At 42.2% G+C, this 26313-nt stretch overlaps 1 protein-coding gene across 3 annotated transcripts in view; it reads left to right on the forward strand.

Annotated features, from left to right (window-relative positions):
* Window positions 1–26313, forward strand: part of SEMA3A (semaphorin 3A) — a 482660-nt gene that overhangs the window by 349701 nt on the left and 106646 nt on the right. For all 3 annotated transcript variants that reach the window (XM_051853017.2, XM_051853018.2, XM_070059438.1), the window contains one exon: window positions 1203–1322. In XM_051853017.2, the coding sequence (XP_051708977.2) occupies window positions 1203–1322 (120 nt within the window). The remainder of the gene's footprint in view (window positions 1–1202; window positions 1323–26313) is intronic.

The raw sequence follows: 26313 nt of genomic DNA on the forward strand, positions 1-26313 counted from the left end.
AGGTGGAAGACCCCCTCTCTCTGTCTCTCTTTCAAATAAAATGAAAATCATTTTTTAAATTAAAAGAAAATATACAAAGCATTTTGTGCAGTTTTTATTATTTAGCATATGAATACTCAGATATGTTCAAAGTGAGCTACTAATGATGCTTAAAGTTCATGTCTAACTGTGGCAAAAAAAAAAAAAAAAAAAAAAGACCTAAATGAAAGATTTCGGTGAGTGAGATCCTGGTGGAAAGAACGGGCCATCAAAGAAGGAGGTACCTTTCTCTGAAGGGAGGAGAGAACCTCCACTTTGATTATGGCCTTGTCTAAATAAGGTCGGAGTTTGTGAACTCAAGAGGCTTCCATAGCCTTAGCAGCTCATGTCAAGAGCCTTGGATGATTACTGATGTCATAAATAAGAGTGTCAGTTGTTAAATCAACAACAGGAGTCACTGTGCACCTGCTATCTATATAAGACTTCTGTGTTATACTTTGAGAATTAATGGTAAAACTAGTCTTCGAACAGTACTTTATACTTTGTATGTCTGTGTGGGTGCAAACTGTTGAAATTTTTATTTAGTATAGAGTTGATCTTGTGTATATAACAATAATTAAAAATGAATCTTAATGAAGAATGGGATGGGAGAGAGAGTAGGAGATCGGATGGTTTGTGGGTGGGAGGGTGGTTACGGAGGGAAGAACTGCTATAATCCAAAAGTTGTACTTTCAAAATTTATACTAATTAAATAAAAGTTTTCTATAAAAATAAAGTTCATGTCTAAATAGAATTCTACCTTACCTCTTGTTGGTTTTTCTAAAATTGAAAGCTAATTTTTGTAAGGACACTTTCGCCATTTTCTTGTTTAGTCAGTTCATTGATGAATCAAATAATTTGCTCTTCTCATTTCCTGAAAAAACTCATCTGTGCTTAGTGGTTGTCAAGAACTCTCATTCTATATTTGGATCAATAAATTAGGTACAATTTTAATGAGAGTTATGGAAGGGCTTATTGCCCCCCCCCAAAAAAATAACAGAATAAGAAATTCGGTATTTTTTTGCAGGTGATAATCTGAACAAAGCAACAGAACAAACAACACACCCTAAAGTGTCCTGGAAGGAGTGAGAAAGGGGAGAACCTGCTCAAGCCTGCCCAGGACCCCGGAGGGGCCTCGGTGGTGCTGGCTGCTGGAGCTCACGGGTCTTGCTTTTGTCTTGCAGAGAGAGTGTGCCAACTTCATCAAGGTGCTCAAGGTTTACAATCAGACGCACTTGTACGCCTGCGGAACGGGGGCTTTCCACCCAATTTGCACCTACGTTGGAATTGGACATCATCCTGAGGTAAAGCCGCTCTGAAACACGGCGTCTGCCCAGGGCCCCCTCGCTGTTCCAGTGCAGACGCTGTGATTAATCAGAATCTGTGAAGGCAGGGAGAATGAGTCCCGCAGCCTGCAGTCACTGCGGACCAGGAGAAGGAAGGCAGCGGACGGGTGCTGTGTGTTTTCGCCTTGGGTGTCGGAGCCTGGTCCCTGGTGCGTGAGCAGCAGACGCCAGCGAGGCTGACTGGGGCGTGCTGGCGCCTGGGCTCGCGTGCCGCCAGCTTCCCCTCAGCCAGAAGTGTCTGCCGCCCAGCCCAGTGGTTTTCCTCTGCTGGGGATTAGGGCGGGACGCAGTCCCATGTGGGCAGGGGGCCGATGGCACGTTTGACGGGAATTAGTTGCATTTGTGTTCTGGCTCAGCCAAGCTTTGATTTTATATTTGTCATTATTTTGATGGCATGGAGAAGGAAGAAAACAAAAACATGTTTCTTTGATTTGCCTAGTCTTTCTAAAAGCTGTTTTAGGAAATCACAGTTAGATAAACTTAATTAGAAATTGGAGGGAAAGTTGCTTCTGTTCAATGCAGCTGGGTGAGTTGGGTTTATCAATAACCTTCCGTTGTAGGCTTTTGATAGCTTTTGGCACAAAATCCTAAGGGGAATGAAGGTGTCCATGTGATGAGAACATCATTTGTGGCAGTTTTCTTCCAAAATGGGATTCAGAAATACTAAAAAAAAATCAAAGACTTGTTCCAGGAAGAATTCGGGAATCCGAAAGATACAATTTTCCTGTTGCTTCTTTATACCTTAAACTCTAGACCCTCTCAATTTGTAAGATACCCTAAAACAATATAAACGCATTATTCTGATACAAAAGACAGAAGCAGAAGCAGTCTGTGTTGTACCTTCTTTGTCTAGGAAGGCACCTTCGAGACCATGTGGCTGCCAGAGTACGCGTGTGCTTTTCTTCCCTGATGAGCCGAGGGGTTAAAACGCTTTCCCCAGAAATCGCCAGTGAGGGCCGTTGACCCTCATCAGCCTGTTCTCCACGTTCTTCCTCCCATTCTGTCTCTCCTGGCATAGCCACGAGGTTGAGGCAGAAAGTGACCAAGAAAATGGAGTCCTACTTAAGCTGCCGGCGTCATGCTGCCGAAATTAGGCGTCGTTTCTCGCACCTGGTCCTGGTGATGTTCTCTACTTACTTTGTCACCCTCTGTTTCTCTCACTCCCGCTGTCCTGTGCCGAAACCTGGGGCCACTTCCGTGTGTCCTGGGGGTAGCTCCAGAGAACTTTCTCCACATTGTGTTGCACCTTTTATATCTTCCAGGAATCGGCAGTGCCTGATGGGTGATGGATCAGGTACACAGAGCTCTTAGCACAGAGCTGTGGGAGACAGGTCTTGCTTTGCAACATAATAACGTAATAGCTGTGGAACAATTCCTTAACCCCTCTGAGACTCTGTCTTATACTGTGCAAAACTGACAAAACCTTTTATACTCTCAGTGTCAGCTAGTTTTGAAATTATTATTATTGTTAATTTGAGAGATGGAGAGAGAGAAACTCCCATCCACAGGCTCACTCCCAAATGCCCACCATGGCTGGGGCTCAGCCAAAAAGTCAAAGCCAGGAACCAGGAGCTCAGTCGGGGTCTTCCACAGGGGTGCCAGGCACCCAAGGACTTGAGCAATCAGCGCTGCCTCCCAGGGTACATTAGCAGGAAGTGGGACCCCAGAGCAGAGCCAGGGCTCTAACCCGGGCGCACCACGGTGCGTTCCGAGATGGACTGCAGGCATCCCAAGTGGTGCCTTAACACCTAGGCCAAGCCCACTTCACCACGTCCAACTGTTTTAGAGATTGGCTTAATTACAGTTACTTCGCTGTCATCCACCCCTCCAAGCAGGGTGTGAGTTCTGATCCCATCATTGTGGAAAACGCACCCTCTGGCCCCAGACGGCAGCATGGATTCCTTCTATCTGCTTGAACCACAGCAAGCTGTTTGCTCTACAACAGGATTCTCACCCAGGAAGCAAACGCTCGCAACTTCATGTGGTTGCGGGGAGAGTTAAACCTTGCGGGGAGAGCTAGTAGGTGCCTTCGGAAAGGGGGTCAGTGCCTATGTTGAAACTGAAATTCTGTACCAAGCAAATGTCCATCTCTTTAAATGTGAAATGGGAATCTGTGTCTCTGGCTGAAGCTTTCTTGGTCGTCGCTGTCACCTGGCCTCCTAGACGTTCTCCGCCAGAGTCCGTGCGAGCCGGCACGGGGCTCCCCTGCTCGCGGGTGATGCTGCACGTAAGCTCTGCCTTTTGAAAATCTCAGGCTTACGTAAACCCAGCTACTTCAATTAAGGGCCAAATGTGGTTCCTGGAATTCTATCATTTTCTCCTAAATATTGATTTTCTTTTTCCTTTCTGAAGGTGCTATTTGATTGAACTCCTTCCCAACACATCAGCTCCTCACAGCTGCCCTGTGTGTGGGCAGCCAGGGGAATAAGGAGCCACCGGTCCTGGAGCCAGGCCATGTGCCCAGGAGCCGCTCCACTGAAATGATAAATAAATAAAGCTGCCCACCCACCCCACGCCCGTTTAAGGGGAGCACTGGGTGCGAGCATTTCCCTGGGACTCCACCCTCGGAGTCTTTGAGAGAGGTGTGAGCTTCAGAAGCCGAGTGGTTTTGATTTCAGTGAACACTATAGATCGGGAAATACTGTCCCGGGCTCCTCGGGAGGTCAGAAGGAAGACTGTGTGATTACCCAGGGAATTTAAAGCAGTCTAGACAGTCAGTCGAGGATCTTCTGGAAAAGGTATTATCCAGCCAGCTCGTCTAGACTGCATCCAATTCAATTTCCAATGCCTAAGCTGCCTTAAGAGGGAATCTGTTTAAATTGATCTATGCGGGTTCTTAGAACATTACCGTCAGATTTAAACAGCTAGGCTGTGTGAGGAGTTGAGAAAAAGAAACAGTGAAGGAAGGCAGGATTGGGAGGGTAAGAAACACAGCTGCAGTCAGGGCAAAAGCTAGACGTGTTGGTGAGGGGTCCTCAGCTCTCGGGACATTTGCCTGTGACAACCCCTACCCACGAGTGTGACTGTTCAGATAAAGGACACGCTTTTCTCCTGAATGCTGATTTACAAGTTCCATGTATATTTTGCTGTTCTCTGTCCCCCACTGCACAAAATAATGCAACATGCTCTTCTGTTTAAAATTCTGCCTTGTCTGTACATATAACAAGTAGTTGCATCATAGGAAAAAAAGACATTTCGCCTTTTGCACTTAATCAAGACGTCCCTGTACATTTTCACATTCAGTGTTTTCCTCTGCAGTGATGTTCCTTTAAAATAACTCACTGTCTCCCATGAGTTCCAAGGCTTTTTTTTTTTTTTTTGAATCCCATTGGCAGGAAATGACATGATGCCACAGAAGTGGACACATCACTTTTGCAGCAAGTGAAAGCTCTCTTCATCATTTAATAGCTTCAGATCTTTCAGGAGAAAATTAGCAGCTCCTTTTAAGGAATGACACAACTGTTTGCAAAATAACGCCCGCCCGGTGTAGCCTTCTGGTTATGAAAATAGACCTCCTTTAACTCCCCTGCATTTCCATAGCAATATTTACACTCCATAAGTGTATTCCAAAATCCACTCTGGCTGAATAGTGAATGCCTTCTGACCACACACAGCATGGCATTGATTGCTGTATTAAACAGATTTTCTGTTTCCTCTGGTACCTTTGGGAATTGGTAGACATATTAATTAACTCCAGTTCTGTATGATGCATGTCAATCAATTCTTGGGTATCTGCCAATACAGCTTGACATTGTAACCGACTGCCAGTGAGGTCACATACCTCATACACATGTGTGTTTATCATAAAACACGCGCAGAGTTCACGGCAGGATGATTCGGAGCTGGGGCACAGATGAGTCTGGAGTTTAAGCTCCCAATCACATATGTGCCATTCAAATGCAAAGAGTAAGTCATCCCTGAGAGGCAGACTACCCCCAAATGGCTTATAGTAAATGGTATTTTCCCTTCAAATTTACATCTGTTAATAAAAGGAAAAGTATGAAATTAGAAGGAGGACAGCTTTTCAAGGAAGTCTCTGGATGCTTCTCTAAGTCCAAACAGGCCTCTTCTGTACACTGTCAGGAAATCTAAAGAAAGATGGACCCAGATGAGACCTAGGAAGAATTAGCTCTATAAATACTTTTGTAATGTCGTGATCTCAACTTAGCATAGAACCAAAGGGCATTAATGGCTATCTCTAAGGTCATTTCTACAATGACACTGACATATCTGCATATGAAATAAAATGATTTGTCTGCTTCTTCCCTCCCACCAGGAATAGGGGTTTGCTCTTATGCAAAACTTGGAACCAAATGCTCTTAAGAACAGTCCCCAAAGCCAAAATGATATTCAAGCAGTAGGGAGTGCTCCGCTGGCTAAACTTCTAATCTAACCTCTTCCAGTTGAGTCACCTCTCAATTTATGATGCCGTGTAGTCCAGTGGAGCACAGGTTTATTTCTGAGAGGGATACTTAGCTGAGAAACTCGGATCTCTTGGCAAAACAAGGAGGGCTTGCTTTGGGGTAGGCGGCCCTTTCCGTCTTTCTTAGGTCAGACAAGGGCGTCCACATTCGCTTCTTAGTAAGCAAACCTCCTCTGGCGGTGGGATGACTCAGGACCCGTGGGCCCTTCCCAGCTGCTTAGCATCTCCACCAGAGAGTGTATCCCACACTTGCGCCACTGACCGGAGCCAGATGTGGTCAGGCTAAGTTCACCGCGGTTTCTAGGTTTTTCTTTCCTAATCTTTCAAATACTGGAATCATGTTGGAAGGCTGAACTGCACAAGTTTCCATGCTTAATAAACAATAACACGATTTATATTTCAAATTAAATTTTAAAACGATCTGCTGTTTGCATTTGAGGAGAACCTTCACAGTTCATAAATTCTGGGAGAACTTAACAGCTCACCAATGTATTTTTCCATGAACTATTAACATTCTAAGCCCCACTTTTTTCAATAAGGCTGTTTCTCAAAATTAATAGAACTAATAATCTAGTGACAGGGTGAGGGAACCTAACTTATGATTAGAAATAAGGGTAGATTTTAAAAATTTCAAAAATATCAAATTCCAAGCCAACACCCTCCACACTATTAAGGGGTTTCAAATCAACATTTTCTATTTTGGCTTGATTGACCTGAATGTCACACCAATAATTATGAGATTCATGTTCTCTTACCTTCTATCACTTCCTTGTTTCCATTGTTAAAATTTTTTTCTCATAGTATTTTCCTAACTTTTTACTCCTAAGACTAGTGGCAGGTAAATGGGAATATTAGCTTTCAGTTCTTAGCTTGGACAATATTTAATTTCATGTTGTAGCACATGCGGTTCACTTATTGCCAGTATGCAGACACAATTAGTGTCCCTTAGGCCCTGTTGGTGCAATGGCACTATCAATCACCTATTAAAAGAACGGCTGTCTCCTACTAGTGAAAAAACAATTCAGATTTCAGTGTCCTCATTTGCATGAGGCTTATGATGATGTGAGTGCTATGAATACTCCTTTCATTTGCTAGGGCTTATGGGAAAGAAACAAACGTTAACTCAGCATGCAAATACGGAGTTCTGCCAAGGAAGGGTCAAAGTCAAGTCAGAGTAGATTGTGGAGGAAGATTGTGGTTGACGCTGAAAGAGAGAAGATTGGAGAGAGAATTAAGTCTTCCTGGGGCACAGGATAGGGTAGACCTGCCAGCCCCAAGGACTATAATTTCACAGCCCTCGGGCTGTGATGATATTGCAAAAAAGTGTTTACTTTTTGAGATATGCGGCAACATCAGTAACATTGCAGTGTGATCCAGCACTAGTTTTAATTATATTGGTTTTCCAGTTTTGTTGGCACTTCATTCTGAGCGTGAAGAGCATACAGGGAATTTAGAGTCCTACGAAGTTACTTCCTAGTAGGAAATGTACGAGGTAAGGCCACTCTGACAGGACACGAGGTCGGCACCTCCCAGTGATCATAAAGAGGGACGCTTGGCTGGTCCTGGGACTACTGCTCAGATCTTGGAGTCCTCGTGGCTCCTTGCTGCTCCAGACTTCTCACACGTGGGCTGTGTGGTGTTAATTCTGCTCCTTCCCTGACTAGGAAGATTTGTCCTCTTAGAGCACTTCAATCAGTGTCTCCCAGAGCTAGAGCCAGCTTAGGGAAGGTTTGAAAAACAAATATAGCATCTATTTTATTATGGAAATATTATCCTGACTTGTAGAAATGGGTCCAAAAACACTCCCAGGGCAGATAAATACAAAAGCCTATTTTGAGTCACACACAGATGCTCTTACCCTATAATTGCGTTTTAAATTAAGCCATATGTATTGACTTCACCAACCCCAAATCACAGTTTATTAGTGATAGTGCCTGGATTATCACTCTTGTTTTAAGCTTCTTTGTTGAGTGTTTTTCCCATTATATACTATATTAGGGCTTTCTAGAGCATCTGTGGCAATGGCAGTGTAACACATGCCATGTACATCATTTTGATTATTCCAGTAGCCACAATTAGAAGAAGTACAAAAGTAGTAAATTAATTTTAATGCTCTCCTTAATCCAATATATGCAAGATATCACTTAAAAGCGTAATCAATATAAAAATCATTAATAATTGACTTTATTTTCACATTGCCTTTGCAGTTCAGAGTGTGGGATGCACTTACAGCTCAGCTCAGTTCAGCCTAGTCTCTTTTCAGGTCTCCAATAGCGTCATGTGGTTGGCAGATGTTGGACCAGACAGCTGAGTCCTGGAAGGTAAACAAAGATAGAATGCAGAAATACAGGTGATCATCATGTCTGCATTAGCATTCATTTAAGAAATTTAATATCTCATGGTAGAAATTCAACAGTGCTTGTGATAATATAATTTAAACTAGTCTATATTCACCCCTATTCAAACATCATTGTCACAGAAGAATGAGATCTAGCAGTTGGAACTAAATGAGAGTATTGCCCAACAACCTGACATATTGAACTTCAAAGGGCCCAGGAGAAAAAAAAATGTTTTATTGCGGCATAGTGATTTTAACATGATGGCAATTTTTCAGATAATTTTATGGTTAAAGTTCCAAATATTTCATGCTGTCATTTGCTGTTCGTGAATGTCCAAATATGCAGAGAGGGGTTCCTAAGTCCCAGAGAGGAGGGAAGAGATCATTGCTTTCTGGAGTGTTGAAAAGGTGAATACAATGTCAAAGCTTTGTTTCAAAAAACTAGGACGCCCCTGCTGTTTCTCATGTGATCTCATGAGAGCCCCTATACTTTGTGTATGGGAAGGGTCTAACCTTGGGGCTCTAAGAGTTGTCATGGAAGCAAACATCTGCAATGATGATACACCATGAAGCTATCTCATTATCTGAGGGTCTGAGGTGTGTTTAACTGCACTGAAGATAAACACTCTAGAAAGTTAAAGGGAAGAGGAGCTCGTGGGGTGCCTGAGATCTGTCAGCCGGAGCCTTGTGGAGGCGCTGAGACTGGAAGTCCATGTTGCATCATGAGTCAGGCTGGGCAGGGTGCAAACTGGAGGGGTAGAAACAGCAGAGACACGGGTTTGAGAACTACATGGGGTGACGAGAATAGCACTGGGTGAAAAGGGAAGACATAATGAGCGAGCCAGGCCTTCTGGAAGAGATGTGAAATAGATTTGAGAGAAAACTGGGATCATGGAGACTTAGCATCTGTGTCTCAGTCCTGCAGACTGGAAGCTCAACTACTGAACTTGAAAGCCATTTTTATTCAGATGAAAGATTTAATAGACGAAAAGTCGACTGGTGTGTATGTTTGGGGAAAATGAATGGAGGTACAAGGAAGTACCTTTTGCGACTATGACAGAAGTACACCTGCTAAGACCCTAGTCTGGGATTGAGTGAAAGATATTGAATAAAGTCTTAAAATTCTCAAAGGCAAACAATAAGAAATCAAAAAGACAACCAGATATCATAATCCATAAGACATTGGTTAAAATCTCCAGTTATGGGACAAAGGGTCTCTAATTCTTTCATGATAATTAGTCAGACATGTTTGTGGCATATTGTGGCTCATACACACTCAGCTTTCACTCCTGAGGCTATAAATAAACTGCATTTTCGTGTTGTGCATAAAACGTTCAGTATTGCATGCAAAGTTGAATTTCTCATCCAGGGCTTCTCACAAAAGATAGTTTCTGTATACCTGTCAATCCAGAGACTGCTATTTTGTGCAATGCCAATGTGAAAGCAGGAAATAAGATTTAATGCATAGCACTTAGTGATTTAAAATGAAGAACTGCTTAAGTGTACATTATTTGTAATTCACTGGTATGTGATAGCCTATACACATTCTGTGAAGTGTTTATAAAAATGTGATTCTTAACTTATTCCTGTTTATTCTACCCAATTTCTCTCTTGTTGTACTTCCAGGGACTATTATCAGCTTCATTACTATTAGTGGATGTCATTGCTAGCATATTTCATGGCTTTTTGACATCATGGCACTGTTGCCACAACTTTGTGATATCATCGTTAACTCCACTTTTTTCAGTTGAGAGAACAGGTTTGGAGATGGTCAACACACTACCTATCATCACACAGCTGGGAAATCTGTGCTCATAACCATCCTCAATGTGACTCTCCTACTGACTCCAGTGCAGTGCCCCACTGGGATTGTGCTATCCCATGTGTTTACTCATACTCACCTCCAAACACTCAAAACATTGAGTTTCAAGCTGAAATGCATTACAGCTTGAGTTTTCAAGAATCGTCTTGAAAGTAGCATAATTTCTTTGTATTGAAAATATATCAGTGCTTGTCAGCCTGGTGAGATCCCATGGCAATGACAAATTCTCAGAGTCCTTGGAAATATTAAGGGAATAGTGTAGCCATGGAATCATATTTCAATAAAAGAAGTGCTAGGATTCCCCAAAGAAACAGTTAAATTTGTTACCACTAATTGTTTCTCTTAATAATCTTGGGATTGGGCAAAGATAAACAAAGCCTACCTTCACTTTCTTACTTCCACCCAGACTTAAATGATATGTTTTACAATGAGAGAACACTATTATTCTTATTTACCAAAAAGGGAAAACTTTGAATCTGTAGCATTAATGGAAATATAATTTTTAATTTTATTTAAGGTATACAAATTCCATGTATTTCATATATACAAACTCAGGAACAGAGTGATTCTCCCCCCTCACCTTCCCTCCTGCCCCCACTCCCACCCTTCTGCCTCCTCCCTCTGCCATTCCCACTCCTAACTTTTACAACAATCTATTTTCAGTTTACTTTATACTCATAAGATTAACCCTACCTACACTAATTGAAGAGTTCACCAAATAGTATGAAGAAAAAAACAGTTCCTAATCAGTCGAGACAAAAGCTGTTCAAAACCATCACATCTCAAAGTGTCAGTTTTACTCCTGAAGATTACCATTTAGGTCCTCTATTAGTTATCACAGATCAGAGAGAACATGTAGTATTTGTCCTTTGAGGACTAGCTTATTTCAGTAAGTCTAATGGTTTCTAGTTGCATCCATTTTGTTGCAAACAACAGGATTTCATTTCTTTTTATCATTGTGTAGTATTCCATAGTGTATATATACCATAATTTCTCTATCTAGTCTTCAGTAGATGGATATCTGGATTGATTCCATATCTTAGCTATTGAGAATCGAGCTGCAATAAACATGGGAGTACAGATCACTCTTTCATATGCTGATTTCATTTCATTTGGGTACATACCCCGGGGTGAGATGACCAAGTCATATGATAGGCTATATTCAGATTTCTGAGATATCTCCATACTGTCTTCCACAATGACTGCACCAGTTTACATTCCCACCAATATAGCATACATTTGGATTAGCATCTGTTTTCCCCTGCATTCTCACCAGCATTTGTTGTTTGTTGATTTCTATATGAGAGCCATTCTAACTGGGGTGAGGTGAAACCTCATTGTGATTTTGAGTTGCACTTCCCTTATAGCTAGTGATCCTGAATATTTTTTCATGTGTCTGTTGCCATCTGAATTTCCTCTCTTGAAAAATGCCTATTCAAGTTCTTTGCCTATTTCTTAACTAGATTGCTTATTTTGTTGTTGTTGAGTTTCTTGAGCTCGTTATAGATTCTGGGTATTAATCCTTTATCAGTTTCATAGTTTGCAAATGTTTTCTCGCATTCTGTCAGTTGCCTCTTCACTTTGCTGAGTGTTTCTGTTGCAGTGCAGAAGCTTTTCAGCTTGATATAATCCCACTTGTCAATTTTGGTTTTGATTGCCTGTGCTTCTGGGATTTTTTCTGAGAAGTCTTTTCCTATGCTAGTATCCTGCAGAGTTCCCCCAATGTTCTTTAGTAATTTGGTGGTATTGGTCGTAGATTTAGGTCCTTTATCCATTTTGAGGGGATTTTGTGTAAGATGTAAGGTAGGGATCCTGTTTCACTTAAGGAGATTCAGTTTTCCCAGCATAATTTTTGAAGAGACTGCCCTTTCTCCAGGGATTGAGTTTAGCTCTTTTTGTCAAAGATAAGCTCATTGTAGATGTGTGGATTGATTTCTGGAGTTTGTATTCTGTTTCATTGGTCTACAAGCCTGTTTTTGTGCCAGTACCAGGCTGTATTGATTATAACTGCCTTGTAGTATGTCTTGAAATCTGGTATTATGATGCCTCTGGTTTTGTTTTTGTTGTTTAAGATTTTTTTAGCTCTTCGGGGTCTGGAATTCTTAAAATATAAAAAGTTAATGAGTTTTCCAATTCTCATTCAAAATAAGATTAACAATATTTTCCTAATATTGTGACTATGTAGCATTTTAAGAACACCAAAGTTTGGAAACTATGTTTAGAAAATCCTCTTAAATAAATAAATTCTAGATTCTCTAAGAAAGAAACATACTTAATTTTATGAGGTATGCAAGTTATTAACAGAAAATTAATAAACTCTTTATATGCTTTTATTATTATCCTCAGTGCAATTGAGTAATTTTTGCCTGCAAAGATGTTAACATATTAGCATGTTTGAAAATAGAAGCTTACATTTCAACCCAATTCAACTTTATACTTTTGAATATTTAGAAATTCCATCTAGAAAAATATAGCTGGAAAAAATAAAAATTTGTGTGAAGTGTAATCCATTAATAATTTCTTAAAGAAATTTAATTGACATATACGTTTGCCTTTCATTAGCATAATGATTCTTATCTTTGCATATTTTGCTTTTAGACTTTAGCAACTTGAAATCCATTCCCATATAAACGATTGAAAAACTGGTAACACTACCTGAGTCCTGCCTTCAGATCTCGACATTTCCAGGCAGGAAATAATATCACTTCCCATTTCAGAAGTTAAACCACACAGGTTGGCTGCTTTCCATTTTTATTTTATTTTTATTTTCCAGTCTGCCATTCTAATTCAATTGTACTTCCTTGGGCCAGAGAAAGCAATCTCAGGAATTGCTGAGTGTTTAAAAAGGGAGGCTAATGGGATCTCAAATCAATTCTCAGGTCTGCCACTGACTTATCGTGTGACGGCTGCTGCCAAGAAAATGGCATTAAACCGGTCTCCTTAACATTTTCATACCCCAGTAGTTGTCTCATGTTAAAAAAAAAAAAACTTACCTAATGCATACGACACGTATGCACTCAGGAAGAGAGGTTACTGGCTAAGACATACAACCAGTTACCTCATTTGGATCATCACAAAGCTTTATCCAGAGGCTGAAAGTCGGCATTCCTGGTGAAGCAGGTGCAGTTTTGTACATGTGCCAGGGTCCAGGCTCCTAGTAAGTGCGTTCATCCTGGAAAATCCCTCTTTTGATTCTTCCTTTGCCGGCATCTCCTCCCCGTCTTACCTCGTATTTAAATTGCTGACCATGGAAAGACTTCATGCCTGGTGTGCCACTTTCATGTCCCTTGATGGCCCACATCTTGGGCACATTGAAAGTTTACAGAGAGGAACACCTATTCCTGTGTAAAATCACACGAGGTCACAATCCTAGATATTACCCCACCCGCACACTTTTCCTGTTTTATTTTATTCGAAAGTCAGAGTGACAGAAAGGGAGAGATAGAAAGAAAGAGATCTTTCATCTGCTGGTTCACCCTCCAGATGACTGCCATGGCCAGTGCTGGGCCAGGCTAACCAGGATTCAGGAACCCCATCCAAGCCTCCTATGTGGGTGTCAGGAGCACAAGCACTTGGGCATCTTCAGCTGCCTTCCCAGGCACGTTAGCAGGGAGCTGGATTGGAAGTGGAGCAGCAGGGACTTGAGCCTGAACTCTGATGTGGGATGTGTGGTGACTTAACCCTCTGCACCACAACACTCAACCAGGAATTTTTTCTTAATTCATGCTAAAATTGCGTACTTTCTTAGTCTTATGTAAAAATATTTTTAGAAAGGCGTAATAACTTACCTGATAGCAGAATGGGAAAAGATTATATTATATGAGTGGTAAGGGAAATGTTATCATTTTAAAGATAAAAACATCCAAAAAGCTAGAAGTGAATGAATGAACCTTGTTTTATAAAGCGTGTCAGAGATTATCACACTTCTAGTCTCTTGATGAAAATCAAGTACAGGTGAATTGAAAGACATCATGGAACGATGTATTTCACACACCAGTGACAAAAAATATAATCTTGTTCTCCTTTGTACATTGTATTGTTCAGGTGTGAAAAGTATAATAATCTTAGACAAAAATGAAAATATTTTCGATGGTGTAACTAAGAAAAATAATGTGATCTAAAAGATGTTAGTGCAAAAAGTGAAGATAGAAAATGTTATACCCTCATAATTACTTTAGTCCAATTCTATGCTGGACCCAAAACTCAGCAATATTTGATACGCAACTTTAAAAAATGATATATCCAGAAAGCAACTGTGACCACAGCTTCCACAAAGGTCTCTCTTAAAACATTTAAAATAGTATAGGTTGCAGTTACTTTATAGCTCTTCTAATCCCCGCGCTTCACTTTAGAAGGTAGAAAATTTAAGCTCAGATTGGTGAAATAGCGTTCTCCAGTCCCATAGCTGTTTAGTGGTAGAAGCTGAATGTAAGCTCAGTGCCTCTGACGGCTGACTCAGGAGTTCTTCCCATTTTCCTGTGTTGCTTTTGGTCCTATTGCCAAGTGTGTGAAACGGAAATGAAAGCCACAATATCCCATGCCCCTCGACATCTTTATAAATGTGTTATAAAAATTAAGGTAGATCATTTTTCTTAGTATCTTTGCCTCATCAAAATAGATAAAATTTAAATTTTTTTTCTACTTTGCATTATTTGCTTTTATTCTCTGCAAAGTGGCTAGACTTAGGATGATAACTACCAGTAGAAGCAATCATCACACATCAAATATTATCAAGGAAAACAAGTGAAAAATGAGGAAAGCAAGCCGAACACAAGGATCATGCAGAAGTTCACCCACACACCTCTGTGTACAAAGAACAGGGATGACCAAGTGCTTTGATCTCCCCTGAAGCTCATGAAAGCAGAAAAGGGGGAAAAAAAAGTAACATCTGTTAGGAAAGAGCTTTAATGAGCAGGATGGAAATTGGTTGAGTGTTGACGAGCAGCATGAGAAAAGAAAAAGAGGCCGGAACAAGGTGACTTATAGTCACAGAACTCAGTTGTCCAAAGAGATCAAATCTGACTTAGGGAAAAGATATTAAAAGTGCAGTTTGAGTTATACTTAAAATCCTGTGGTGAGTTTTCTATAAATGTTCTCAATGGGAAAAATATATGAAATATGCTATGTATCTATATACATATAAAATTTATGTGGATATATGTATCTGTATACATATGTGTCCATACTAACAACCATAGTGAGTGATGATATCATAGAGAAAGTTATGAAAGCCTAATATAAAGAACAGAATTCATTTTAGATTGCCTTCGTATATTTGTAAATGTGGAGTTTAGTGGATTTTCCACGTAAGAAAGTCAAGTGTCTATTGTGAGAAGCACGATTGTTTTGAAATGGATCCATTCTCAGTCCAGACGAACTTGCCTGGACATTGTCCATCTCTAAACTGTTGCGAGGACTGATAGAAAAGACAGTTCACGGTACTTTATAAATGTGAGGTGTTTTCAGATGTGTGAGGCCTGCTTTTATTTCAAAGTGTGGTGGTGGCGGTGGGAACTGGTGTCATGTGATGCTGTCAGAAGTGTAGACCCCACTGTCCTGGAACTGGGCGGTTCCCTGTGTTGTGTCTCACAGATGACAAGCACATGTGTGCCATTCTTCCATGGGTAGGAGACCACCATTAGATCCATGACTGTTCTGCAGTGCAAGTGGGTAAAATTATGACAACAGAGTCTGAACCTTGAATTAGCCATAATTTCTTAAAAAAAAATTAAAAATATAAGAGCAGGCATTTGGCCTAGTGGTCGAGATACATACAGGGCTCTGGCTCTGGCTCCTGACTCCGGCTTTCCACCAAAGCAATCCATGGGGGGCAGTAGTGAGGGCTCCAGTAGTTGGATTCCTGCCACCCATGTGGGGACCAGGATTGTGTTCCCAGCTTCCAGTGTTAGCCCTGGCCCAGCCCAGCCATCGCTGGCATTTGGGGAGTGAACTAGCAGATGGGTGCTCTGTCTGTCACTTTGCCTTTCAAATTAAGTGTGTGTGTGTGTGTGTGTTCGTGTATAAGTTTAGAGAAAGTGTAAGAGGGACAAAAATGGCAAGAACCCATTCTCTTGGATGTAGTGAGAAAATATTTAAGAAACACAATAGTTATTAGGTCTAGGATGGTGCCTCCATGTAGGAGATGAAGGGGATGCTTCTTCTGGAAATGGGACCAGGGGTTGCAAGGCCACCAGACGTGTGACTTCCCTTGCTGACAGGATTCTCTGACCTTACATCCTGCTTCTCCCCACTTTGTCCCTGGCCTGCCCTGTTCCATCATTTCCCACCATTGCACAAAGCCAGTGGCCACCCACAGCCTCTGTTGGATGGTGGTCCTTTGTCTCCTTGTCATCCTAGCAACTCGGGACACCCGATTGTTCACTCCTCCCTCTGAACCCTTGTGGGAGCCCTCACCCACCCCACGGCCCCCCCTCTCCTGCCTTCCTGGAGTCTTCTTCCTCTTTCAGTCCTGGTCGTGAGGCTGTCGTTACCCAGCTGTTCTCCTTCCATACATTTATGTTAACGTGTGCGCCGCATTCTTGGAATGTCACCGCATGTGTCCCCTCCTCAGAGAAGTGGCCCTGACGGCTCCTGTGTTGCAGATGGTACATCTGTTGTAGATATTCAGATAGGGACACAACAAAGAGGCCAGCCAGTCCACGGACGCGCCTAGTGTGATAGTTGCTTCCAGACTCGGGGAGTTTGACTGAAATAAGAAAAATACTTGCAGGTAGGACTCTCATCACATGAACCTTCTGAACTATTGAAGGTCATTTCCTCTATTTTCAAAGGTTAATTATTCTTGTATTTTTCTTGTGCAAAAGCCACAGGCTACGAGTTAGAATAAGGATGTGAAATGAAAGTCCCCAGCAACGCCAACAGCCTTTCTCAGAAAAATTAATACTAATGTGGGATCTCCACATTCAATGTGCGTTATTTTCTGTATTTTACATACGCGTGTCATCACTTGTGTGCCTGGAGTAATCTACACTGATTAACAGGTACTTCTCCTAAAACTTTAGCATGATGATTGTTTGTGTCAGTAGAATGGTGTTATCTCTCGTGCATTTGGCCTCAACAGAGAACAGTTTTACATTATTTTTTCACAACGGAATTTACACAGCCGTGTAATTGGAAGTTATTTTACTGTTACAATCCCTTATGCACCAATTCAAGAAAGAAACGGTTGGAGGCTATCTACCATAATTAATGTTTGGAAGGAGGAAAGGGAAGGAGGGAGGAAATATACTCCAAAGTCACTTTGGTAAAATTGATTTCATAATAGAAATTATTACATAACAATAATATCAATTTTTATTTTGGACCTTTTGTTCCAAGTGGAATAGGTTGTTTATTTGTAAAAGTCAATCATCTGAATGAGGTGTGACCAAGAGTTTCTTGGTATTGTCACACTTACCACATGGAAGGAAATAGCACATTTGTGGTAAAATCTCCTTTTTACTCCAAAGACTGCCACACAGGGAACAATATAAAATAATATTAATCATAATATTTAAAATTAATATGCAATTCATATTTAAAATGAATAAAAATATATAAAGTGACATAACAAGGGATGTGGTGCTTTTTCAAGTGTAAAAGGTGGGAGTTTTCTGGTGAGCGGCTGAAAGGGGGAGGCGGAAGCAACAGCAGCCACACACTCACGCTGAGGCCCAGGGAACGTTCAAGAAAACCACGCTGCATTTTTTTGAGGTTCAAACTAAAACCCTGAGGGTGAAGGCAAGTTGTACTTTGGTTTGAAACAGAGGTCTCCTCCTCCTCCCTCGGGAGTCACCTGGGAGCAGACGACGCACCTGCCTCACCAAGAAGTTTCAGTCCGAAAGCACCCATGTCGCCCTGGACTCCGTAAAAGCTTGTTTGCTTGGTGGCGTTCATCTGCGTGTCTGCACCACGTGCTTGCTCTTAGGCGGACCGAGGGCTGCCTAGGACTTACGATTTGGCAGATTATACAAAGTTATGCACAAATGTACAACCTGCATGTCTCTTGGGAAATAAAGTGCCATGTTAATACTGTAGAGTTTCATTTGCTTGTAGCCTACTTTTATAAACTCTAAACAGGCATCCCAGATTCCTACAGTATCTAGCAGGCTCTTGATGATAATCAAAACTCTGCTGCAACTCTTCACCCGCTAGCTCCCAAGTCATCGAATCTCTGGGTACTCACGTGACAGATGAAGTTCATTGCCTAAGAAAATGGAGAGAAAGGGAAGCAGTTTTCTCGAAACCTGGGTTTTTAGACACCAGTGTGGATTAACCAGTGTCAGACTGAGATTTAATCACATCACTTTACCCCAAGAGATACTGTGATCAAGTGTGTAGAATCCATTAAAGTGCTCTGCTAAATTGGTTCTGAATTGGACACTAAATGCTTCTCACTCTGCGTCTTCCCGCACTCCCAGCCCTGCTCTCCCGCTGACAAGCTGTGTGCTATTTTAGTGTGATATTTCTCTCTTTGGGCTAGATGTGGTATATAAAATATTCTGTGTAAAATCATATTTTTTGTCTCAGCCTACACAACTTTCTACAACGTGGTGATGAACACATTTTTAGCTACTTGATAATATTTGTAAATCTCAGTAAATGAATCTAACCAGCAGTATCAGCATGGCTGTTGACTTTTCAAAAGGATAAATGGTACAGAATAGTCTGATTTCAGGAGAAGAAGAAACACTGACTTAAAAGCAGGCATTTGACCCCACTTGGAGTTCTGCTCCTGTCTTCCAGGCGTAAGCTCCGATTCCATCTTGCATTGCTTTGTGCATTTCTGTTTCTTTGCATTTGAGTTGCTTCCTTCCGCCTTGCTGAGAAACATGCTCTAGTGGTGTCGGAGGCCATTCCTGCTCATAGGAGGCACATCTCCCGGGAACACTGTATTACCTGTCTGTTGTTTAGGGAGCAAACACTAAAGGACCAAATCTTCTGAAATGGCAGCACAGGTGCATCGTGATTCAGCAGCCGTAGCACTCTGTCAAATTCCCACCTTTCACTGAACACCCATGCCGATCCTTCCTAGGAAACACGCTAACAGACGTGCCTGCTCCCTGCACTTCCATGGTTTCCCTTACAAAGCTCTTACCAGCTTCTTTCCCAAACTTCAAATCCAAGAACTACACACACCTATACCTCCCTCTATTGCAAAAGAAAACTGGAAATAGTCTTGTGTAATGTTTATATTATGCTACTCAGAAAATGCATGGGCCAAATTTGAGAATCTTTTAAATATTCACATGCATAATTCTTCTAGTTTGTTTTCTAGAACAGAACAGGTCTAACTTGAAATCATTCATGGTATAAAAATGTCGCTTTCAAATATATTTTCCTAGAAATGAAGTCACAAAATTTCTTATTTAATCTCTGCATAAATGGTCAAGTTTACAAATGGATAGGAGGTCATCAGTACAAGGCATAATTTTTAAAATTTAGTTTGATTACATAAAAGTCTTTCCAGTTAATAAATGTAGGTATTCAGTGCAAATAAACTATAAATTGTTTCCGTGTATATTCACCAACTGGGTGTAGATATGCAACTTTTGGAACTGTATTATTACAAAAGAAGCACTCAATTTCTGAAACAAGATCTATTATGAATTCCCCATAAGAAATCCTAACAAATAATTTAAAGAAACAGCTATGTTTTTATTAGATGTTGAAGTTATAGCACAACTATATCCGTATGTGTCGTTTCAGTCTACGGCTTACCAGACTGTATAATGGTTATCGTCAAACCTATAATTGCTCTAAAATCAATGCTGTAAAATCAGTGCTTTAACTGTCCCCTATTTTATCTATGAAATAATATTCGTAGTATGTCATTGGTCAAAATGTTCATAATTGACACTTTTTGGACTTGCACCTTTAAAGGTAAAAGTGCTTATTCTTATTGACGTATTTCTACGTGATAAGGACTTGATTCATCTGAAAAGCAGCAAGATTTGTACCAGTTGTCCTAGCAGCACCACGGGTGACATCAAGTAGAGCATTTATTCTTTGCCAGTGGAATCCAAGCCGAAGTATGAACTGAGTGAAACCTTGAGGTTTCCGTTCCTATCGAAACAAAAGTGTTTTACGCTGGGCCTCTGAAAACACACGGAAGGCTGTGCTGGACATGAGTGTTTACATATACTTTCTCCCCTAATGGCTTTCTTTTCCCTCACAGCTCTAAACTGACCCATCACTGGTCTTAAGAGGATTATTACGTCAATGCCTTCTTTACTCTTAGAGTAAGCTCTAGAAAGTTAAGGAGATAACTGCTTTTTCTGAATGACTGAATATCCTCCCACACTATTTAAAATCCTACAAAACAGAAGCATGATGGAAGGTTCAAAGCAACGTCGAAGCCTTGCATCTAACACTCTTGCTGCAAGTGACTTTCAGCACCAACTGGTTCAGAGTCCTCTCTGGTTTTCAGTTCTCTAGCTAACATTTCATATTATAGTGGCTATTACCTTGTTGGCCAGGAAAGTGAGGCAATAAATAGGATTGTGTTTTCATATCGTTTTCTCAATATGTCAGATTTGACAGTCAAATAATTATTAATTAGTCCATCAGCTCTAATAGATGGCGAGTATGCATTCACAATCTACCAGCCTACACACTCCAACAGTGTGGCATTTGTGCCATATTCTGATAGTGATAAATAAGGTTGATTGTATAAGACGTGAGCTCTGCCCCTAATTAACTTGGAGATTCCTTAAACATACGAAACTGGCATAATTGTCAAACATGTTTCCAACCGATACTTTTTTGTGTTCATTTTGTGTTGGTGCCAGCATTGCAGATGTATAGGAGAGCGATGCATTTAACCTGTCACCTCAGTGGCAGGTGTAATGCAGTTGTGTGCATTGTGCCACAGAAACCCCCATCAGGGCTGGTTTTGGTTAGGGTAATCTGGGCCAGTTGCAGGATGCTCAAGACAAGACAGGGTCATTCCAGCCAATGAGAGGAATGATGCAAGTCCCAGAGCAGCAGGAATTAGACAAGATCCAAGAGCACAGAGGAGGGCCAGCAACCCACCAAGGGGGTTTCAGGGAACGAAGTGTTCAGGAGAGGAATCAAGAGGCCAGACTCCACAGCACCCACGGAGCATCAGCCACTCCTGATGGAGCCGCTCCTGCACATTTGCTGCAGAATGCCTTGCCCTCCCCCACACCTCCACCTGGGTGTCCTCTCAGGGCGGGCTTCCGTGACCAACTAGAGCCCAGGCCCCTCCAGAGTTAGGTCTTCAGTATGTGCTTCCATGTGATACTGTCCCTTGAGAAATATCCATTAACATGTCATGAATATTATAAAAGCATTTGTGTCATGTCTGTCTTCCTTACAACACTGGAGGTGCAGGAGTTCTGACGTGGGATCTGTCTAATCCAGCAGTGTAACCCCAAGCCCTGATCAGAGAGGGGATCACAAAAAAATACTGTAGAAATGAATGGATACCTGATATCCAGAGACTGCACCAACTGAGTTATTTTATGTAATCCCTACAGCATTCTAAGTAGGCTCATGGGATTTTCCTCATTTTGTAGATAAGAAAACTGGTCATTTGAAAGATTCTGAAACCAACACAAAGTCTCGCATCTTAAGGAATCATAGGGCCACTGTTTAAACTCAAGTCTTTATAACCACTAACCCGCTAATAAAGTAACTACATTAAAATACTTGAAGATTAGTTCTGATAATAGTATCGAAGACTTTGGATAAATAGCAGCAAAGTAAATATCTTCATTGCCAAAAAGTAAAAACATGAAAATAACAGCAAAGGCATGAACTTTGTTGTGTGGTAAAGAGAATCTTCTAAATAAAGCATTTGTGCATTACAAAAGGAGCTGGACTGTTAGGATTGGTCAAAATTAGGAAGAATCTTGAGAGAAACCCATGTATGAGCAAAGAGAGCTACTGCGTATTATCAAGCAGGACATGAATGTGGTGGAGACGAGTTTTCTAAAATGCTAACAGAGTATGTGATGAGGCAGTTGGACAAAGGGATGGAGTAAGAAGTCGGCTAGAAGTTAAGCAAATCCACTCTTGTGTACACAACCAAGATTCGAACAGTAAAATTGGAAGGAATAAAATAAGAACTCCTTTATAGAATAATAGTTGTCAATGATGATTGACAGCAAATAATCAATGAGCCTGAGAAGCCACAGTTATGTGTTAGGCTTTGAGTGTGGATATCAAAACGTGATGGTTTCTGTGGTGAGATCAGAGCATCACTGGGAGAACTGGCAGATCCTGGGTTGCAGGATCTCGGTTAGAGGAAGTAAGAATGCACAGTGCTTGGTTCCGTGGAGGTGAAGATTGGGAAGAGACAACCAAGCCACACGTCACGTGGGCAAGGGACAGGCTAAAAGGGAGCAGGCAGGCGCTTGAGCGCATATAAGCAAGTCGTGACTCTAAGTTTTGAGTGACAATTTAACATTTCTGGAGAAATGGAATAGAAGATAGCCAAAAACTAAATCTTTGTGTGAAGGTGGTTGGGGGCAGGGGGGATTGATAACGAAGAAGGAGGGTTAATGGAAATGGAGAAAAATCAGAAATGGGATCCATTCAAATCCAGAGTCAAAACAGAAAACTACCTTGAAGTAGGCATCCGGAATTTCCATAGTCAACAAAAATGCCAAGCAGTAGAAGAAAGCTAGGCAAGTCTCCGAGGAGCTGGAGTTGGTCACTGACCCAGGAAGTAGAAGAGGGTCATTGAGTTCCGCAGTGTTGATGTGGACGGGATAGCTGTGGGGGGATGGCAAGGGTAAAAGGACCCGCATGTGACACGGGGCTACGAGAGGAATCGTTCAGGAGAATAAAAGGGTATCAAGGAAGACAAACCGTGCAGCCTGCTATGTTGATCTTTATGGGCCTGAAATGCATTGCCCGATTAATCCTCTGAAAAACCTGGGACTTACCTGTTTCTCAGGCCCCTCATTTGCGGCACAGGCCCTGGTTACCATTTCGAGCCTGTAAAGAAACAAGTTAGGACAACGAGCGGCAGAGCCAGGCGAGAGCTCAGACACGTTCCCTGAGCATTTCCCCACTGTGCAAACCACTTGTTTTTGCTATGAATTTTGAAAATCACATGTTTCATATGGCAACAAGTTTAAGCCTGCTGACTTCGGCTATAATGCCTTGGCCACGCATATAATTATTATCAGTTCCAGCTATGTTAATTATTAGTTGTACCCATGGGGCATAAGCAGTTTCCTTAACTGTAAAGTGCAGAACACAATGTCTACCTCGTATATTATGGGCGAGGATTATAAGTATGGGTTGAACAATAATAAGAAAAGTGACAGCCAAGAGTTTCTGTGTTAGGACCACACGGGCAAAAATGGTCGGAGGGAGGACCACCACCCAGCCAATGCTGCACTCACATATGGGGGCGCTGCGTCCACAGACGGGCGGTGTCCAGCTCGGGACCTCGCCACTTCCTGCATTCTCGGAGCTGCCGGGATTGACCAGCCGTCCCTGCGAGGGCTGACCGCGGTAGTGGGATTACAGCAGCCGCAGCCACCGCAGCAGGCCTCGTGCCTCTGAGGAACCTGCTTGGGTTCCGTCTGTGGGATTGCCACGGAGCATTTGTAATAGCCACAAGGCTGGGAATGCAAGGCAACCAGCATTGCTCCGGGCCCTTCCATGATGCTGAGTGGCGGCTAAGCATCTTTGGGAGATGAAACCACTATCCTATGGAAGCCCTGTGTGGGAGGCGAGAAGCCTGGGTTGAGCCCACATTGAAGGTTCTATTGGGGTCTCGCTCCCAAAGAAGCAGGTGGGCCAAAGTTTCTAAGGAGAAGCCTTGTCTTCCCGACAACACATTCATATGCATCTCTTCCATTCTGCCTCACTTATTTTTTTTTTTTAAGATTTTACTTACTTATTTGAAAGTCGGAGTTACAGAGCGGGAGGGGTGGCACAGGGAAAGAGATCTTCCATCTGCTGGTTCAATCCCCCAATGGCCACAACGGCTGGCACCCTGGGCCAGGCCACAGCCAGGAGCCAGGAACATCCTCCAGGTCTCCCACTTGGCTGCAGGGGCCCGAGCACTTGGGCCATCTTCCGCTGCTCCCCCAGGGGAAGCAGCAAGCCGGCAGGGAGCTGAATGGGCAGTGCAGCAGCTGGGACTCACACCAGTGCCCATACGGGAGGCCGGCGTCCCAGGTGGCAACCCCTGCCTCACTCATTTTTAAAACGGCCAGGGGAAAGATACAAAACACTAGAGGAAAATGATGGCTGCATTTATCTTAAGGGTTAAGGAAAATATTAAAATTCGAGTAAAATGAGGGGCACTTCAGATGACATTAATTTTATGACATAAATAATGCAACAGATTTCTTCCATGTTTCTCCCCTGTTTGATGTGAATGGGCGTTTCCACATGCCAAGAGAAGTCAAGAACTGACAGTCGTGCTGGGGTTTTTAGCTTCAGTGCAACCTACAGGCTGTTCCTCAAGGCACTTGCTATCCATCTTCTCTTCCCGGTCTTGCAGCCACGTTTCATTTCCATCTGCGTTCGCTCACCCCCTCCGCCCAACCCGCCAGCTCCTTCCTTCTCCCCTAGCAGAGCCATGTCTAGGATTTTATGGTCAGTTTCAAAGCTCTGTGTAACACGATCTCCTCCTACACGCATGGTCTCATTTCCTATGACACCCCCTCATCCTCCCTTTGCTCCTCCTAAACTTCAAAACAACCCATTGATGCTGTCAGCCAAAAAGATCTCCTTCCAAGCGCAGCTCCTCCCTCGCTAATATCGACACATCCTCCTCCTTTATCCTTAAGGCCCCGGGAGAAACCCAGGCTGGTGGGGACCACGCTGGATAGGCGGTCTCAGGCTTCCGCTACAGCTACAGTGCTTCCTAAAGCCCTGCTCTTTGACAGTGAGTGCCGACGGATCGTGGCTAAGGAGCAGAAAATTCTTCAGTATACTGGAAAGTAGCTGAGAAGGGTGCCTGGGTCATTTTGTCTAAAGGAAAATCGTAATCTGCTTATTTCTGTGATGAGAATCCCTGCCTTGCTTTGCTCAAGGTCAGGAATTTTGATAAACGTGAGGGTATTGAAGAAGTGGTGTTGTTAGGGCCTATGATTAATCAGCTGGAGCACTGTCTAGAGTTTCTGTTTTCCTCTGTATACATTAGCTTGGCATATGCGAAATCTGAGTGTCTTCACATAAAGAGGAACTGGCTTTCTACTATGTGCCATATCCAGAGCTTAAACTTAAACGATGGGAGACCGGACTCAAATTCCAGAAATGTTCTGTTTGGTGGTTTCAAACGACAAGGTCAGCAGCTCTGGACAGAGTGTCCTGTCTCTGTGCTTATAACTTCTTCTTCGCAATAAGACACAGAGCAGCAGCTTTTAGGTTGGGAGCCACTTAACTGCTCAGTGCCGGGTGCCCCCACATACTTGTTACTTCAAACCAGCTATGAGGTATTGCGTAATTATCTCAGGATTTATGTCCTGGAAAATTGGGCTAACCAGATCATGACATAAGTGATTTGACCCAAATCTTTATATATTTATTCTAAATTCAACTCCCTAGCAGTCTGATATCTTTTATGTTTTCAAATGTTTGGGAAGGAAAAATCTTAAACCAGCATATAGAGTTGCAACTCACTGGGCAGGTGTTGTGTCACAGGGGGTTAATCTACCCCTGGGAACGCCTGCAGCCTGTATTGGAGTGCCTGGGCCTGAGTCCTGCCTCCACTTCCCACCCACTTTCCTGATACTGCGCCTGGGAAGGGAGCAGATGATGGCCCAAGTACTTGAGCCTCTGACCCCCAACTGGAAGACCCAGATGGACTTCCTGGGTCCTGGCTTCTGCCTGGCCCAGCCCTGGCTGTTTCAGGCATTCGGGGAGTGAAACAATGGATAGAAAATCTGTGTGTGTGTGTGTGTGTGTGTGTGTCTTCCTGATTCTCTGTTCTTTGGCAGTTCAAATAAAAAAAAAAAAACTTTTTAAAAAGAATTACAATTCAATAATTAGATATAATTTTCTACCATGCCATTGTTACCATCTATGCTAATTTTATTATTACTTCCAAATAAAGTATACATGTTATTTTACCTAATAATTATTTGGATACTTACCCAGTGTATATGCAATAATTTTAGAGGCTATGAGGAAATGATAGCCAGGTGATTACTGACTGATGACAATGATCAGTTTTATAAAGCATTATTTTAAACATTTTATTTTTATTTATTTAAAGGCAAAGAGACAGAAATAGAAAAATAGATTGATCTTCAACCTGCTGGTTGAGTTCCCAAATACCAGCAACAGCAAGGGCTGGGCTGGGCCAAAGCTAGGAGCCTAGAACTCCGCCAGGGAGACAAGTCTGAGCCATCACCTCCTGCCTCCCAGGGTG

The sequence above is a fragment of the Oryctolagus cuniculus genome, chromosome 16 (assembly GCF_964237555.1).
Source record: "Oryctolagus cuniculus chromosome 16, mOryCun1.1, whole genome shotgun sequence".
NCBI lineage: Eukaryota > Metazoa > Chordata > Mammalia > Lagomorpha > Leporidae > Oryctolagus > Oryctolagus cuniculus.